A 19,454-nucleotide genomic window follows, 5' to 3' on the forward strand; every position below is an offset into this window, starting at 1 on the left:
TAGTGTATTATTTGCAAAACGTAGGCTGAAATCACCCTTTCTGTAATACTCTACAGAGCAAAATCAGGTACCATCATAGGAAGCATGATGTAATTTGCTTAAATCTTTAGTCTCACAGCTTATGTAGCTTCTGTTTGAGACTTTACTTCTCTTTCCTGGAGCCATAATCCCATGTCACAGTGCTGCTCTTTTGTCCAAAAAAGGTGAGACTTTTGACCGAATAAGACTATTTATGTGAGTTTCCATGAGAATGATGAAGTAGAAGTCAACTCCATAGTTCATAAAAATGACCATCTACTTTCCTGTTTGTAAAGTAAAAATGAAACTGTACTGCTTCCAAATGTGGAATCTTCAGTACAGGAGAGACATGGACCTGCTGGAGGGCATCCAGAGGAAGGCCACAAAAATGGTACATGGCTTGGAACACCTTCCCTACAAGGAGAGGCTGAGAGCTGGGGCTGTTCAGCCTGGAAAAAATAAGGGCCCAGGGGGACCTGATAGCAGCCTTTCAGTGTCTAAAGGGGGGCCATAAGAAAGAAGGGGACAGACTTTTTAGCAGTGTCTGTCCTGGATAAGGGAACGGGACATTGTTTTAAACTGAAGGAGAGGAGGTTTGGATTGGATGTAAGGAAGAAGTTTTTTTCAGTAAGAGTGGTGAGGCACTGGCAGGGGTTACACAGAGAGTTGGTGGATGCCCCATCCCTGGAGACATCCATAGTCAGGCTGGAGGGACTCTGGGCACCCTGGTCTACCTGTGGGTGTCTCTCCATTGCAGGGGACTTGAACTAGATGATGTTTAAGGGTTCCTTTCAACTCAGAACAATTGCATGATACTATGATAAAAGCATTACATTGTGTTAGTTCTTTATGTACGTGAACGTGACAGACCTGTTTGTATTCGTATTTGTGTGTTTGGTGTGATCAGTGTGAACTTAAATCAACCAGTATGAAACTGGAAGGAAAGAACAAGGTTATTATTGTAGTATCAGTTTTTAAATATCATCAGAACGTGTTTTGTCAATGGAAGGAATATGAGTGAGAGGGAAAATCTAGATCTACATTGTCTTCTTGTTTAATATTGGCAAGAAAAGGTCAGATCTGGATGATGTCTAGGTGGAGACTATACCCCTAACTGTCTCCCAGCATATAAAGAACATGTTTCATTTACCTTTGATTAATTTCATGAAGTGCATTTTGCAAGCATTTTCTGTCCTAGAAAAATCTTTCATTTGGCAAAAAAGAACCAAACAAACCAAAACAAAAGGAGGACTGAGTCTGTAGTTTCTGTCTGGCATTGAACACAGGGTGAGGGTCTGATTGTGGCATGAAAGGTTCTCTGGTAATGGTTCTTTTGCAGATGAATAACTATTAGTTAAGGTAGTGGATCTGGTCTTTAGGATCTCTTTTTCAGCTCAGGTGTCAGACTTGGTCGATTATAGACAGGGCGCTGAACAGTCAGTCTTGATAACTACTTGATAACTACTCTTCATTTGACAGAGATCAGAACCTTTTCTTTCTGTAGACTTTTGAGTTGCAAGATCTCAAAAGGTCGGAATTTCCTATGTTTGCACACCACTTCCTACTCATGATCCTCCCACAATAAGGCACACAGGTGTAATTGTGCAAGAGTCACTACACCGTGACAAGGAAAAGCAAAAATATTTCCGTTTTGACAGCAAATTTTTGTTTGCACAGACTTACTTTTATTTGCACTACATGAGTAAGCTATCACTCACTTCTAGGATTAAGTAGGACCTTTTCTTTGTACCTGGCTATTGTATGCTCTTCTGCATCTGGTAAATGTCTTGTTACTCTTTATTGCCCACTGCAGTCGGAGAATTCCCTGGCTTTCCTGGAGGCATCAGGGACAATTCTGTTCTTGTATTCATCTTGCTAAACAACGCGACATCTGCTGTCTGTCTGTGGCATTGCAGCATTTCACGGTGGGCCGCTGAAAAATGCAAGCACTTAGTGGAATTACACAACTGACTTTCAAATGGAGCACCCTCTTCGTGGAAGCTCATTTGTTTTCTTAAAAGCATTTAGAACTACAACACCAGGATGTATAATTTCACTCTGAGTTGAAATTTTTCTTTGAAGCACCAAAAGATTGAATACATCTAATTCTTTTCATTTCCACCTTTGAGGAAATAACTGCTTAGAATTGTAGATCGGAGGGGAAAAAGAAGTTGTCATTAAATAAGTAATTTATCTCTACCTCCTTTGCTTAGTGTAAGTGCAAAAGCAGGAAAATGCCCCCAAATAAGGTACCTTTATCAGTTACATAATTAGCTGAGCTCCTGTGCTTCAACATAAGACAGATTATGAATGGGATGATGAAAAACGAATGCTTTTATAGCCTAATTTTTAGATGAAGAAAAAACTTGCATTTGATCACAGCTGTTGATTTTTCCTGACAGTGCCACAGCTTGTGAACTGTTCCTCATTAATACAGCTATCTGAAACCAGGTGTTTTCATTTCATGTTTTGTGTGGCTTTCAGCTTTTTCTGCTGCTTAATGTGGTGCAGCTTTGTCCATGCTAGCAAACACTGTGACCCAGCAGAATCTGATTTGTGGAGTGAAGTAGTTGACGCCGAGGACGTGGTACTCAAGCTGTATTAATTTAAGGATTTTATACTAGGCTACATCCAGTCTTGTGCCAGCAAGTGAACATCCTTAGCATCCTTTAGTGTGTCCTTCTGGGCTGCATCTTCTGCTTTTATTTCATTGTAAGGGAGTTTGGTTTGTGCCCTTTCTGATTGCTTTGTTGTGTAGCTCAACCTACAGTAAGCAAGTATGCTTAGGGAGTTTGTGTCAAAGGGATGAAAGTGGTACTCTGAATTAAAATGCTGATGTAAACTCATTCATTGACTTCTCAGCTGGAGCTGAAACTGCCTGTTTCCCTGCTTTCTTCCATATTGATTCACCAAAAGCAGTGGAGATTGAATTTCTGGGACATATGTCATGGTAGCTCTAGGGTTTCAATTGATAATGTTGCTGCTATTAGCATACTGATTGAACTTTTTCCCCATAAACTTTTGATTTTATATACCTCCAGGTCCTTCATATTACTTGTAAAGTGAAATAATTTTAGACACTTATAAAAATTTCTTAATCTTAAAGATGGCACTAAAAACTAAACAGGAAATACAGCATGTCATTATGAAAAAAAATAATAATCCAAAATGTGTAGATCTGATTCATTAATCTTTGTTAGTGGCGCTTAGACAAGATTATTGAGCTACTGTGGTAAAATATTAATGAGGGCTGAGGTATTGCTTAGAAGGAAATATTTTCACTTGAATTAAGCATTTTGAGTGCTGCTTCTGACTTTACTGTTACACAGCAAACAAATGATAAGGTCAACTTTTCCTTAAGTTCTACAAATTTGTACTTTAGGTGCCTGGTATCTCCCAAAGATATGCCAATAGTTAGACATCTAAGTCAGAACAGGGGCAGGATGACTTCCCCAGTCCTGCTCACCCCACCATTCCTGATATAAGCCAGGATGCCATTGGCCGTCTTGGCCACCTGTGCACACTGCTGGCTCATATTCAGCCAACTGTCCATCAGCACACCAAGGTCCCTTTCCATCAGGCAGCTTTACAGACACACCTCCCCAGGCCTGTAGGGTTGCCTGGGGTTGTTGTGACCAAAATGCAGGACCCAACACTTGGCCCTATTGAAACTCCTGCCATTAACCTTGGCCCATAGATCCAGCCTATCCACGTCCCCCTGTAGTACCCTTCTTCCCTCTGGCAAATCAACACTCACTCCCAAACTGGTGTCTTCTGCAAAGTTACTGAGGTTAGAAATATTTATAATACAATTTGGATGTTACAAGAGCAGTGGAAGCACTAAGAAAATGTTGAGACTTCCAAACAAACTCTGAAAACTAGACTAAAAAAATTACTGATAGAGTATTTTAGTATCACATGTAGTAAAATAATATTCTCCCATAGAATTGCTTATGTTTCAGTTTCTCAAGCCTGATAAATCTGTATTGTTGCTGTGCAAATGCAGTTTTACTCCTGAACTCTTTTGTGTAATTATTTGCCTGTCACTTTAAGTATTAGGAGAATGACACGTAGCGTTTGATCATATTATTGAATATAGCTTTGAAGGTGACAAAAATACCTCAAGATGTATTGCACATTCAACATTAACTCTTCTGAAGTATTCAGACACACAGAAAAAAAAACACAGTTCAGCCTATGAAGTTCTGCTTTGCTTCACACTACTGCTTTATAGTATTAACCTGAAAAGGTCTTACTGTGAATTCTTAGTTCCATGTGAGTACGGGATAAGGTCTCAACAATCAAAATATTACAGGATCTTTAATTTGATTGGATATAAACTACTCCTGGCACATGCTTACTGAAGTTTTTAAGCTGTTTGTCATCACAGTGTGCTTGAATGGGACCTCAGTGTAGCAGACCTACCTGATCTGTATCTGCCAGAATTCAGGAGCTGTTCAGTAATAGCCTGAATGTGGGATTAACGTCCAGCAGTGTTTTGAGCTGTCTTTAAATAGGCATGTTCATTTTCATTAATGTTACTGCAAAACCCTACAATTTTCTTGTGAGCAACATAAGGTGGTATTTTGTATCAACTTCAGTTCATGAAGTTCTAATACAGTTTTGGCTTTCATAGTTTCAAATGCAGTTTGAGAGATGAAGTTTCAGTGCTTTGAAATCTGATGGTGTTACTGAGGTAAAAGAGACAAGCAACATTTTCATTCCCTCCCCAGCTGGTGAGGCCTGTTCTTTCAGATCTAGAACACCGAAGTTGTAAGACTATTTCTTGTTGTCCTACATAGGCAGAAATAATAGCGGTTGCCATTGCTTAAGGGGTATTTTATAGGAACAGTTTTCTCTATTTTTTTTCCTCACAACTATGTTACCTAAAGCTTCGATTTCTTATTAAAATAACTTTGCATATTAATTGTCAATCTCAATATGTTTCACTGCATCTTTGTTTCAAAATCTGGTTGTAGAAGTCTTTACCTGTGGAGATAAAATATAAGCTTAAGGTCAGCTGTGGCAGAAACAATAGTAACAAATTCATTTAATCTAAGTCTGTTTGAAAAGTACAATATTCTTTTAAGCACTGTATGCAAGTTAGAAAATATATTTCACAAGTTTTAATATATGGGATGTAGGTTCATTTTTCCACACGATGATGAAATGCAAAAACTGTATGAAACACAAATAATTTATGTCCATGTTTAGCATTTTATCAAGTTCCAAGCCTTCAAGAATAAATGTATTTTCTTTAAAAGCTGGTTCTTTTTAGAAAAATCAGATTTAAAATGATTTTGCTGGGTGCCAACAAAATACAAAGTCAGTAGTATGCACTGTAGAACTAAAGCATAGAATGCAAAAGAAACTCACCGTTAAGTTAGATAAGAGGTAGGAATTACAGTCGTGGCCAAAGAATCAGTCACTTAGGTCATCATTTACCTTGTAATTATAACATTATGTCAAAATTACGGCTGATGTAAGATCATGTTATTCTTAAAAGTGTACTAGACATTTTTAGCATATTATAGAACAGATATAAATAGTCTTCCGGTACTGAGTGGGTCTGCCCTTCGTCTCCAGCTTTGTCATTTGTAACACGCTCAAAAACTGCGCTTGAGCTCTCTTCACCTGATGTACCGGAGCAACCTCTAATGACTGGAATGTATTTTAAGTTTCTTTCCATAGGATTGTGTAAAAAATACCATTGCTACATGGTGTGGCTTGACGTTTCCATAACACAATGCAGACACAATAATTATTGACTTTGAAACATTGGGACAAGTAAGAAAAAATACTTGAAGACTCGGCTTTGGAACTTTCAAGACCAAGTTATGGGCTCCCTGAAAAAATAGTTTATGTAATATGAGCTCAGCAATTAGTGTGAAATAAATATTGGATCAAATTCAGTCCCTTTCATTTCAGCATGTTCTCTATGTTATCAAATGCCTTCAACATAGATTCATTGTTGACTTGAAAATGAAGGATTTACCTTCCCTTTTGGCTGTGCAACAGTATATAATCACTGCTAGCATTTCCTTTATTTGTAAGCTATAGTTTTAATCAGCAGCTGCAAAAAAACAAAACAAAACAAAAAAAACCACCACAAAACAAAAACTTTCATTGAAAAAGTAGTTAATATAATCCATATGCAAACAAAACTTCTTGCATGAAAATCTATCCTCATAGGTATGGATGAATGTTGCAAAAACTGTGTTATGGAATTGCTTGTCAAAATCAGCCAATCTGTGTGCATACTATAGTAATGTGATACATTTTCTGTAGTACTGGCTCTTTCTGTTGCCCTTCAGATAACTACATTGTTATGTCCTATATTTTTGCATCTCCTAGCAACAAGAACAAAGTTTTAAAAAGTTTTATTTTTAGAAGGGCACTGGAATTGTTTTCACAATCATTATATTTCTATGTCGTCTTGCTGACAGTTTATTGTGAGCAACTGAGAAAACTCTTCTGCATGAAGAATAATGAGATGTTAACCATGGGGTTAATGCAATCATAGAATCATAGAATGGCTTGGGTTTGAAGTGACCTCATTAGGTTCCAATCTACCTGCCACAGGCAGGATTGCCAACTGATAGATCAAGAACTAGATCAGGCCGACCATGGCATCATCCAACCTGTCCTTGAAAACCTCCAGGGGTGGAGCTTCCACAACCTCTCTGGGCAGCCTGTGCCAACACCTCACCACTGTAAAACACTTCTTTGATGTCCAATCTGAATCTCCACCTCGTTTAGTATGAAACCATTTCCCCTTGTCCTGTCACTGTCTAATTGTGTAAGAAATTGTTTTCTCTCATGTTACTAAGTACCCTTTAAATATTGGAAAGCTGCAATAAGTTTCTCCCCACAGCCTTCTCCAAGATAAACAAGCCCCGTTTCTTCAGTCTGTCATTATAGGAGAGGTGCTTCAGCCCTTTGATTATATTTGTGACCCTCCTCTGGGCCCTCTCCAAAAGCTCCGCATATTTCCTATGGTGGTAGCCTTAGACTTCAACACAGTACTGTAGCTGGGGCCTCATGAATGCAGAACAGAGAGGGACAGTTACCTCCCACTCTTCTAACTACCCCTCTTCTGATGGAACCCAGGATACCATTGGCTTTCCAGGCTGCAAAAGCTGGCTCATTTAAAGTTCTTCACCAACCTGGACCCCTAAGTCCTTCTTGGAAGGGCTACACTCAAGGGGTTCTTCTCCCACTTTGTATACATATCTGGAAGTACCTCAAGCCAAGTGCAAAACCCTACAGTTTGCTCTGTTGAACCTCATTAGGTTCTCAGTATTGTGATCCTAGTCTGTATTTGTATTGTATCTGCTATGAACCTGCAGCTTACATGGCTGCTAGATTCTAAATATTGTGACTCATATGGGTTTGCTAAATTATGATACTTTACAAAATAGGTACTGTAGTAATACAATTTATACTGCTCAAAGTATTGCATTCAGATATTGCTTCTTGATCTGCAAGGCAAAAGGCAGAGAATGACTGTCATTCACATCACTTTGTCTCTGTAGAGCAGATTGGCTGCATCCATGATGTGGTGTATTCTTTGCTTAGATCACTTTTGAGTCCCGAGACCTTATTAGTTTTTGTTCTTTATATAATTCAGAAAAACTATGGTTCAGCCAAGTGTATGGCATGTTTCCTGAAGTACTGCATGATGGCAGTGCCTGAAGGCAACAAACCTGCTGAGACAGTGCTGGGAGATTGTAAAAGAGCTCAAGAAGCCAGAAGCAATCTCATCCATGCTGTCCGCAGGGAGTGGTCCCTGTAGTGAATTGGCTTCAAAGCTTCACCTAATTCTGCATCAGAAAGGCCTATCTGGCTCATTCTAAAAGAAAGCCTGGGAGCTCCGAGATGCGTGGACAGCTATAATAGATCACAGATCTGGAACATGCAAGGGAGCAAAGTTATTTAACAGTATTGCTACACAGGTCATTATTCTGACTGCAGCTCCACTGATTGAATTAGCTTTTCTAAAAATGTATTTCAGATGCATTCTTTTTGTTTTGATAATACTTGAAGTTAAATTTATATAGATGTGCTTGTATGCACATGTTTGTGTAAATATATATTTGAGATGTTTTTCCCTTTAGTATCTGTATCAGTGATCAAGATGGGGGGATCAAGTGCAGCCTCAGTCAGTTTGCAGACAGCACCAAGGTAGATGGGAGAGTTGATCTGCCTGAGAATAAGGAACCTGCATGGGAATCTTGTTAGGCTGGACTGACTGGCTGACGCTTCAGCAAGGCTAAGTTATGTGTTTTGCACGTGGGTCACAATAACTTCATGCTAAAGTTTATTGCCTGTGGGTTAGGGGAAGAGTAGCTGGAAGGCTGTCTGATGGGGAAGGACTCAGGGGTATTGGTTGACAGACAGCTGAATATGAGCTGGTAGTGTGCTCAGATGACTCAGAAGGCCAACATCATCCTGACTTCTATCAGAAATACTGTGGCCAGAAGGATTAGGGAAGTGGGTTGTGGTCAGTGGGCCTACGCTTAGGTAGAAGCTGGTGATGGCGACAGTCTTGGAGCCAGTGCTCTTCAACATCTTTATCAATGATATAGACAATGGGATTGAATGCACCCTCAGCAAGTTTGGGGGACATGGACAGACTTGAAAAGTGGGCCCAAGAGAACCTAATGAGGTTTAAAAAGGCCAAGTGCACAGTGTTGCACTTGGATTGCACAGCCCCAGATATGTGTAGACTGGGAGAACAGTTGATTGAGGGCAGCACTGTGCAGAAGAACTCAGAGTTCATGGTGGATGAAAAGCAGCACATGAGCCAGCAGTGTGAACTTGCAGCTCCGAAGGCAAACTGAATTGTGGGCTGCATCAAAAGAGGGGTGGCCAGCAGGGCAAGTTAAATTATTGTCCCCCTCTAATCTACCCTTGTGAGGCTCCATCTAAATTACTGCATCCAGGTCTGGGGCCTGCAACACAAAAATAGATGTAGAGTTGGTGTGGGTCCAGAGGAAGGCCATGAAAATGATCAGAGGTCTGGAGCACGTCTCCTGTGAAGACAGGCTGACAGAGCTGGGCTTGTTCATCCTGGAGAAGCTAAGGCTGCAGGAAGACTTCAATGCAGCATTCTGGTACTTGAGAGGAGTTCATAAACAGCAAGGAGACTAACTTTTTGCATGCTCTGATAGTGATAGAACAAGGGGGAATAGCTTTAAACTTTTAAGAGGGAACACTGAGGTTACATGTTTGTTAGAAAGTAATTCTTTACTCAGAGGGTAGTGAGGCACCAGCACAGGCTGCCCTGAGAAGCTGTGGGTTGATTCTCCATCTCCCTAGGCAGTTTGATATGGTGGTTGGTAGCCCTGCCGACAGCAGGAGGTTGGAATTGGATAGGCTTGATGTCTCTTCTAGCCCAAGCCATTTGAAGATGCTGTGATTTTGAGGTTAAGTAATTGTTCCTCTGTACTCAGCTCTGGTGTGGCCGTACCCAGAGCACTGTGTTCAGTTGTGGGCCCTCGCTACAATGAATACATTGAGGTTCTGGATCATGCCCAAGTGAAGTAGTGAAGCTGTGAAGGGTTTGGAGAACATCAGGTCCTAGCTGGAACATCTGGAGGAACTGGGGTTATCTTAGCTTAGAGAAAAGGAGGCTTGGGGAAGATATTATCACTCTCTGCAACTACCTTAAAGGAAATTGTAGAGATGTGGGATCAGTCTCTTCTCCCAAGTGACGAGGCAAAAAGAAGTGGCCTCCAGTTGCACCAAGGGAGGTTTAGGTTGGATATTAGGAAAAATTTCTTCACAGAGAGGGTCATGAAGGTTTGTACTAGGCTGCACAGGGAAGTAGTTGAGTACCATTCCTGGAGGTGTTTAAGAAATGTGGACAAGGTGCTTAGGAACATGTTTTATTGGTAGACTTCATAGTGCTAGTTTAATGGTTGGACATTATGACAATCTCAGAGGCCTTTTCCAACCTAAAGGGTTCTGTATTCCAATGAAGGATCTTTTCATTTTAAACTATTATTGAGATCTAATACATAAAATTTGTTGCAGAAATCAGTCTTCTCCATAGGAAACTCAGATGTGTTTCAGAATTCCTTTTAAAGGCTTGAATATTCATAATATGACTTTCAGTCACTCCTATACTGTCTCAGTGGTGAAGCAGTTCTGTTTGGTCAGCAACAGTTTCGGTCTAAAGAGCAAAAGACTCCTTCACCTTAATTATTCTCTGAGACTCTTAGTCAACATTTTTCCTACTCTCAGAAGACCTACTGTCCAAGTTACTAGAGGTTAGCTTTACTTCTGCTCTGGATTTACGTTAATGATGCATAAAGAATCAAATTGTCTTAAGAGACACTAGAATGTCAATGCAGAGTTAGGAGAGGTGCGTTCTTCCTTTCATTCACTCATCTCTAACACCAGTCAGTATTTGAGCATGTTCTTACATGCAGGTATGTCCATAACTGCACAGCCCTCCTCATCCTTTGTGGAGAGAAAATACTCGGCATCACTATCCTCTTTTCCTATTTTTTAGGCAAGATCTGACTACCTCCCCGCTACCCTGAAAATGATGAACTATAATCAAATTTAAAATGGAAGTGTTAATTTTGTGCATCTGAATAAGGTCAGTCTTCTCAGCATATTCATTTTCTTTACAGAGGACCATCTAAATATTTTGTATGTGTTATTTCTGCACCTCTGTCTAGTTGCTAAATTAAAGGGGATTATAGTGATGAGAGCAGAAAGAGATTATGAAGACTAAAGTTATCGTATAGAGAAACGAGGAAACATTCAGTGATGTTCTCCACAATTTGAGGAAATGAGCGAGGACGTAGAAACCCCATATCCATTGCTCTTTTTCTGTAGAAAGACTGCACCTTAGGGGATAGTTTCTGAATGAAGAGTAAAGGGCTATCCAAATTACAAGTCAGTTTGAAGTCATTCAACTTGCTTTCAGTGGAGGACTGGACTAGATGACCTCTGGAGTTCCCTTCCAACTTAAATTATTCTATAGCTCAACTGAAATGCTAACTCCACACGTGAACAATTTGGATTCTATAGTAAGAGCTTTTGTCAGTGTCTCCTCTTGAGGATAATTTCTACAGCTTTGGTCAGCGTTGATGATAGCTTTCGTACTCCATGTGTAATGGTGTTAAACTCTCATGCCATTCTGGTCTAATACCGACATTAATCTCTATAGCCGTTTTCCAGTGTTCACGAATACTCCTGTGTGAAATAACCTAAACCCATAGCTACCTTCCCTACTTAAGAGCACTTGACAACACATTATTCTACAAGAACTTTGCTTCTATGTCAGGTAAAGGGAAGGAATCTGGGGGAAGCACCTTTCAATTCAATTTATATAGCACTCACTCAGCATTATGAAAGCCAAGGAAGACAGACAGTCCTTGTAGCATGTCTAAATACTGTAGCACTTAAAAAGTAAATACTGAGCCTTGACACACAAGGATTCCAGCAGGAAGGTTTCCAAAAAAGAAAAAAAGAAAAAATAAATAAATCTTGCTGTGCTGCCTAATGCATTTTGCATGGAAGGAACTGTTGAGAGGCTGGATAATGCAATGGACTCAGTAAATTAGCACTGGAATTTTGGTGAAGGCTGTGTTCTCTATTCTCAGTCACAGCCATAGGTATATATTTGTGTGTTGTGTTTTTTTTCCTATTTGCTAATGCCTTGATTACTCCAATATGAATTTCCCAGTAATTCAAGAAATCTTTCTTGAATTAGTTGTTCTGTTTTTAAATAAATTCAATACAAATACTTCTGATTTTAGTAATATTTAGGTTATGTGTAGAAATGAGGTGTGTGGTACTTGTATAAAGAATCATCTTTGTCCATTAATTATGAAAGATTCAGTCCCTATTTGTTGTGAATTGATGCAGGTTGAATTAACCTTAGTGTTACTATATTGAATTACGCTAGCTAACAGTTTAACCTGGGATTCTCTGCGTGTTTCAGTGTGTAATTGTCTGCATTCATCATTATTCAAGTACAGTGCAGTAGGATCACAGCTGGAAGTTCTGAGGATTTAAATCAAGTTACCTGTGGCTGCTTACAAAACTGTAGAATCACAGAACCATGGCATTGCATTTGAGATGGACCTCTGGAGATTGTCTACTCTGACACTGTGCTTTAAAGAGTCATCTAAATAAGGTTGTTCAGGACCACATCTAGCTGGGTTTTGAGTATCTTCAAGGATGGAGGCTCCACAGACTCCGTGGTTGTGTCCTTACCTGGTACTGAGAAACCTGGACATGCTCATAGTACTCCAGATATGTCTCACAGGTACTGAACAGTGGGGAGAGATTCCAGGGAGAACTCCTTGCATTCCTGATGCTCTTAAATACAGAATAATTTCTCATCCTTGCCTTCTAGACTGCCCCTTCCTAAAAAGCCTGTATCTACCCATAATGTCATTGCTGCAGGAAGGTCCCACCATATCACTCAGCGTACTTTGCTTGCCAGCCCCACTTTCTAATTTATTGGTAGTCTTTAATCTCCTTATGTGAAATTCTCATGACCAGTTTGACCAGCCTGTTGGAAATGGCAGTACTTTATAAAAAGCAATTGAAAACTGCAACAACGATTTCTATCTCCAACTGAAAAGTAAGTAGCTGCTTTGAGTGTGCTACTAATCCCCAAGTAAAACAGACCTTTAATTTGAGATTTGCAGGCTAAATTATGAGGTTTTTGAGAAATATATATTTTCTTTTTAGGATAGGACATTTCTTCATAGAGAGATCTGGGTTCTTTTGTCAGGGAGGAACACTTCATGTAATAATTGTTTCTCCTGGGCAAAACCTGCTGATGAATCTTTAATCCATTTCCACATTAGAGTAGCTTTCTACCCTGAGGACTGAAATAAAGTTAAGCATTACTTATGAGTAAGCATCTAAGTACTTTAGATGGAAAGTGAAATAGCAGCATCAAAATTGGCAAGAAAAGTGTTAGATGTGTTGCATATGGTGCCCTGCTTCTGATTTGGAGACCACTTTGTCTTCCATAAGAAGATACAAGATGGAAGAAAGAGAAATAAATAGTGAGCAGACAAATGCATGGCTCTTGAAGGTGGAAGAAGCCATGGTATCCTTACAGGGAGATCAATGATGCAGCAACATATCAATGCTCCTTCCAGCTAAGAATGATATTCTGTAATAATTTCTTTGCATTTGAACCTTAAATTCAGGTTCAAAATAAATGTAATAAAGTTGTGGTCTGAGAGTAAACCATGATTCTGGGGCAAAATTGCATTACTACTGAATGATTCTGTACCACAGCTACTACTACCAGTTTGCCATGATCTCCAGGATGTTCATAGTTCAGTGATTTGGGGATCTCAGTTCCAAAGACATCTTTAGTATTCATGGACAGTATCTTGTTAGTCTTCTGCTCTGTGCAGACCGAGTCAGGCTGTTTTGCTCTTTGACTGTGTAGAGTCCTGAGTTAAACTATGGAGTCAGGAAATTCTAGTGCTATGTGCTTCTGTAGGTGAGGAGCTGGAGTACAGCTGAGTTTGGAGAATTCATTACAAAAACAGGTCTGAAAACAGGTATTATTCATGGGTTGCAATTGAATTGATACAGTGGCCAAGGTTTGTCTTTCAGTCACAATTGTGTTTGGTTGCAGCTGTCACTTCTTAAATGGTAGATTTTTCTTTCTCCTCATGTTAATGCTGACATAGTGGAGGCTTAGAACTTTACTACTCTGTTATGTTGTATTCTTCTTTGATATTAAGTGTTAAAGTTTCAGTCATTCTTTCTTTTGAGCTTGAAAGGAAAAAAAGTGAAAGCATCTTACTTTTCTTTGTCTGCAACCACACTACTGTCCAGATAGATCTCCATTCCTGCAGTAGTGTTGCTTACAGCCCTGCTGCCTGGAAACTTCTAGAAAGCTTTCATTATCAGACTACTAACAGAATTTTCCTAGAGCTGCAGCACATATTGAGTGAAGACATAACAGAAGGTGTCAATCCTATGGGCCTTGAGAGCAGTTAGCACAGTTGCAAGGCAGAACTCATTTTTGCTGTCAACTTACTAGCTATTTTCTGTCTTATAGATAGGGCTATTTTCTTGTAACTTATTGAGAAACAGTAAATTTGGTAGCATTTGAAAACTACTGTATTGTTCCTTTAAGGTGGTTTCTGAGGAGGATCCCGAATCCATCCCTCAAGCCATGGTACCACAGAATCACAGCATCACAGAATAGGTTGGATTTGTAGGGACCTTAAAGACCATCCAGTCCCAACCCCTGCTGTAGGCAGGGCTGCCACCCCCCAGCTCAGGCTGCCCAGGGCCTTATCCTTGAATGCTTTCAGGAATGGTCTGAGAAGTCTGATACAGTGGGGATGATTGAAATTATTCAGACAATGTACAAGCAAAAGGAGCTTTAGGTTTGTTTCTATGACATGTTCTTCAGTGTGAGAGAGGGAAGAGTTTGGTGAGGGAGAAGATGATGTTGTCCTTTCAAAATGCTATGTCTGCTTTAACAACTTTAGAAGTGGAGCATATTAGCAATGGAATGTTTATCTAAATAAAGATTTATATTTATCTTTTATTTCACTACGCTGTCTTTATGGTATCAGACTTCCCTCTAGTCTGGTAAAAAATCTGTCAAATGGCCATGAGCTTTCAGAACTGGAAGACCACAAAGCTTCAATCCTCTTATAAAATAAAAAGCTGACTATCATGGAGTAAACTCCTTATAACCTCACTTTAACAGTATTTTAAATGAGCATTAGAAAAACACTGGCTAAGATACACAGCTTTTGTCTTTAGGTTATTTATATTTTGAGTTTGATGAAAAACTGTGAAAAATCTTTCTTAAAGGATGGATGCTACATTGACACAGAGCCAAAGGGGAAGCTTTACAGCAGAAATTGTTCATTGACTCTGTGACTGCAAGTGTGGAAAAGTAGAAAGAATTAGATAACATTAATTGAAGAAACATAGCAAAGCCAAGGAACAGGATTGGTGTATAAACAGCTTTAACTGTATGTATTCATCTCAGTTGCTCTGAAAACAAACAGAAGATTACTGGGATAAGATTAACTGTAACAAATGCAAGAAACTGTATGAAGCAATTGGAAAAGCTTTTTATAGTAGAGCAGTTAAATCTAGTTAATTGTGTTTGATTTTTGTTTTCATAATTACTTCCATTGTTCCACCGAACTCCTGCTGGATGGCCAACATAGTCGAGCTGTCATGCCATAATTGGGGAAAAAACAACAACAAAACAAAGAATTGAAACCGAATACCAATGTGATTAGTGTTGTGTTACATGCTTTAATATACGTGCTGCTCATATTGGTTGAGAGCCTCACGCTTAGCTGAGGAGATAATCCTTGATTTAAAACAAAGCAACCACTCTGACAAGGTAATGCGGTTAATGGAAGCGTTTAACCATATGCAAAGATAATGAAAGGCTTTCAGCTCACTGTTGTGGAGTGGTAAGGAGGTCATGAGTATGCTTTTGCAACGAGAAACCCAATTTATTTTAATTCCCACTGCGACCTCTCACACAGGCATTGTCCAAGCTCTTAGCCTCTTACAGCACGGTTAGTAATAATCAAGCTGGCCTGAGGTTGCTGCGTTGCTGACTTTTGATCTGTACATGAATCTTGAATTTCAGAAGTGTGGAGCATCTGACTGACAGCATGACATACATGATGGCATACATACAGCTGACTGCTGTGGGTATGACTTATTTCATCAGATTTCTAAAAAAATAATTACATCATACCCTTGGAGCATATTCAGTACTTTAAAAATTGAAGATGAATACCCTGAAATGTATATGCCTTCTGTGTATCTGTGGTAGAGGGAGAAAATCTGACCTTCCCTGGAAGAGTGAAGACCATGTTTAAAACTATTTATCTTGAACTGCTGGCACTGGGCAATAAATTAAGAAATCATAGAATCATTAAAGTTGGAAAAGGCCTCTAAGTCCAACCACCTGCCCGTCCTCACCATGCCCACTAGCTGTGTTTCTCAGTGCCACGTCCACGTGGTTCTTGAACACCTCCAGGGACAGTGACTCTACCATCTCGCTGGAGGACGCATTGGCTGTTAGGTGGTTGGACTGTCTCAGCTACAATAAACTGCTTTTATGACCCCCTGGACAAGTTGGAGTGTGGAGGAATATTAGATGCTGTAGAAGAGGTCTGAAATGGAACGGTGAGCTGATATGACAGAAAGGAACAGCACTGCCATGTTCCATGCTCAGCCATTGCTCAGCCAGTGTTGTCACTTTCCTTTCATGACTAACATCAAGCTGACACCTGATGAATTGAAAGAAATACTCAGTCAAGAACTGCATTATCTTCTTTCAATTTATATGAAGATGTCATGTTAGGTAAAAAAAAAAAAAAAAAGTAAAATGTATAAAAAATAAATGATTGAGTCAAAAGCTTCTGTTTTTAGCAAGGCATTTTCTTTATCAGTCATGGACCTTTCATAGAATTGCTTATGTAGATTTTGTGCATAATGCATTGTCTAGTTGCAAAAAAATATTCAGCAAGTGTGGTGATTCTATTCTCTGAAAACTAATATCTAAGACTCAAGAAGCATTTCACTGCCTTTGGAAATTGGGAAGATAGGTAGAAACTTCCTTTAAAATAGCTTATGGATCTTTTCTCTTTTAAAGCACTACAAAATGAAGTACTTCAGCATTTGCAGGGTGATCCATCAAATGCTTGCATATCATTCCATGATTTTCCTGAATACCTTCCTAGTGAGCTGAAAGATGTGCATGAATATTCAGAATGGTCTGGCTGTGTTGTTTTTTTCCTGATAAATCACAGTTTACAGAAGATTGAATATCCCACATTCCAACCTTTCTGTTGCTACTGAATTGAGAATTTAGTGTTGCTCCTTCTTAACTTTTTAGGGTGCTTTATATTCATGGGACAGAAAACCTTGATTTCATCATTCTCATTGGCCTATTGATCTCAACTCTTTGAAAGGATAGATAATAGCAGGACAAGGGGAAATGGATTTAAGGTGAAGAAGGGAGGATTTAGGTTGGATGTCAGGGGGAAGTTCTTTACCAAGAGAGTGGTGAGGTGCTGGAACAGGCTGCCCCATCCCTGGAGGTGTTCAAGGCCAGGTTGGATGGGGCCTTGGGCAGCCTGGTCTAGCATTAAATGTGGAGGTTGGTGGCCCTGCGTCAGGGGGTTGGAGCTTCATGATCCTTGAGGTCCCTTCCAACCCCAGACAGTCTATGATTCTATTTAGGAAGTTTGTTTTCTTGGGCATTTAAAAGAATACATTTAAAAAATCGATTATTATTATTTTTAATTTGCAACCTGAGGATGAAAAGGTTTGTGCCTCCGGTGGCGCAGTGGTTAAGGACACCGCTTTGCAACACTGGAGGCCCAGGTTCGAATCCCCCGTGGCGCAAGTGGTAGAAGTGCCGCTCTGCTACACAGGGCTCGAATCCCGGGGGTTGGACTCGATGATCTCTAAGGTCCCTTCCAACCCACACCAGACTGTGATACTGTGATACTGTGATGAATTACTGCACTACCACTACTAGAACCCTCAACTATGTAGTCTGAGTGTCATTATCCTTGGAAATCTGTACCACCTTATTTGTAATAGCATCATTTCAGGAACATTTAGTGTTGATTCTATGGGTTTTACAGGAGTATCATGTGACTAAAGCACACTGCATTGCAAAATATTGCTGTGGAAGAATAACCCGGCTTGTGAGTTAACTACTTCTAAGATTATTTTCATATGCATTGATTGATGCTAATGGTGCACTCCATGATGTTACAGGGATGGAAAAAAAAAAAGTAATTTCTACTTCAAGTAAATGATTCTGTGTAGTAGTTTACAATATATATACATATAGCAAGTATAGAACACAAAACCCAGGAGAATTATCTGTGTTTTCAAGTAGGCATCTAAAGGAATCTCTTCAGAGTAGTTGTACCAGCTATGTGATGTAAGGAAAATAAATGAAATGTAATCAGTATCCAAATGGAATGAATAAAGTTAAGAGTCCTCTGCAGTTTATCTACCAAATGTGTGTCTCTGTTCAGCGCAGTGTCTCTATTACCACAGCTGCTCATATTAAGTCTGTCCACATATTTTCTGCAGAATCTCTGTGGTGAGGCATTCACTCAGGTGAAAAGCTGACACAATGGAATGCTTTTTGTGCTGGCTCTGGACAAATTATCCATTTTATCAGTTCCAAGGTCAGGAGTGCTACCACGTCTCTTAAACTGTAGTGGAGTAAAGTGGGCTCTGTTGAACATTTGAGGAAGAGATGTAAGTTTCTCTGATTACTGCAGCCTGATATCCCCAAGCAGCCAAGTTCTTCGCATCAACTTTCTTCTCTTGTCTATAATTCTCTCTTTTCTTTTGCTGTAATTGGATTTCAGAAATGACTTTCAGGGCAATATACACAGACTTGTTTAGCACAGACATAATTTAGAGGCACACAGTAGTTATTGTTAATATTGTTAAAATATTGTTGGACTTTGTAGAAATGCTTTAATTACTGATTTCAGTTCTAGTGCTAGTTAAAGATGAACCATAGGGTGTGCTGGGAAACTCCTTGTTCTGTTTCTGTCTATGCTTCTTTCCCTATCATGCTTAAGCACCAATTTTTAAAATTGGGAAGCAGAAGCCCTTTCACACAAGGCCTGAACTAAACTTTTTCAACTTAATCTCTCCCTTTTCCAACTCTTCAAATTTAACACCAGCCTTCCTGTACTTGCCTCCCTTTAAATATCTATCTATATATATGTATATATGTCAATCTTGCTGTATATATTTATATAAAGCAAGGTATGTACAACATGTGCTCTGCATGCCTGCACTGATGTGGGAATATTCATTTGCCTGCGAGTAAATATCCCTAGATTATTCTGCTATGCTAAGCACATGAAATGCATATAAATTATTTTAAATAAATCAAGATCCTATTTTTGCCTGTAAAAATGATGATGCTTTTCAGAATCTCCTTTTGTTATAGCATACAGCGTGAAGATCCTCATACCACCTGTTTGTGACTAAGGAATCTTGCTTGCCTATTTTTCTTTCCCTTCTCTTTCATACAGTTCATCAGCATTGAGCTCTTTCAATGCACTTAGCAAAGTGTCATTTTAATAGCACCCCTTGCCCCCTAGACTTTACCTTTCATTCATTCTTCAGCCACTGTCTTGAGTTCATGACCACCTGCAGCCACCTCATTGATTGAGTGGTGTGGCTTTTGCTCTTTGGAAGCAGGTGAAGAAATACACGTGGATTTCTCTTATCTGTCCACGGGCACCGCCACACGTAGGCATCAAAGAATCAAGAATGTCTTTAGAGTATATGAGAAGCAAATACATGAGAAATAGAGGTGACGTCTCTTTGTGAGATCAACTCTGTGTGTGTTTAGATATTATGATATGTTCTGTTGATGGTCCTGTAGGGGACTTCTG

The 19,454-nt window shown here is 39.5% G+C and overlaps 2 protein-coding genes across 6 annotated transcripts in view; one reads left to right on the top strand and one right to left on the bottom strand.

Moving 5' to 3' along the window:
- The window catches only part of LOC107314420 (translation initiation factor IF-2-like), a 78,720-nt gene extending 70,073 nt beyond the window's left edge, over positions 1–8,647 (bottom strand). The window contains exon 1 of the mRNA XM_032446083.1: positions 8,536–8,647. Within this exon, the coding sequence (XP_032301974.1) occupies positions 8,536–8,647 (112 nt within the window). The remainder of the gene's footprint in view (positions 1–8,535) is intronic.
- The window catches only part of LARGE1 (LARGE xylosyl- and glucuronyltransferase 1), a 275,468-nt gene that overhangs the window by 58,636 nt on the left and 197,378 nt on the right, over positions 1–19,454 (top strand). Inside the window, exon 1 of one of the 5 annotated variants that reach the window (XM_015863610.2) lies at positions 10,606–10,627. The exons of the other annotated variants lie outside the window; for them this stretch is intronic. The gene's annotated coding sequence lies outside the window, so the exon portion shown is untranslated. Of the gene's footprint in view, positions 1–10,605; positions 10,628–19,454 lie in introns of those variants that run through there. 5 annotated transcript variants of the gene reach the window in all.

The sequence above is a fragment of the Coturnix japonica genome, chromosome 1 (assembly GCF_001577835.2).
Source record: "Coturnix japonica isolate 7356 chromosome 1, Coturnix japonica 2.1, whole genome shotgun sequence".
NCBI lineage: Eukaryota > Metazoa > Chordata > Aves > Galliformes > Phasianidae > Coturnix > Coturnix japonica.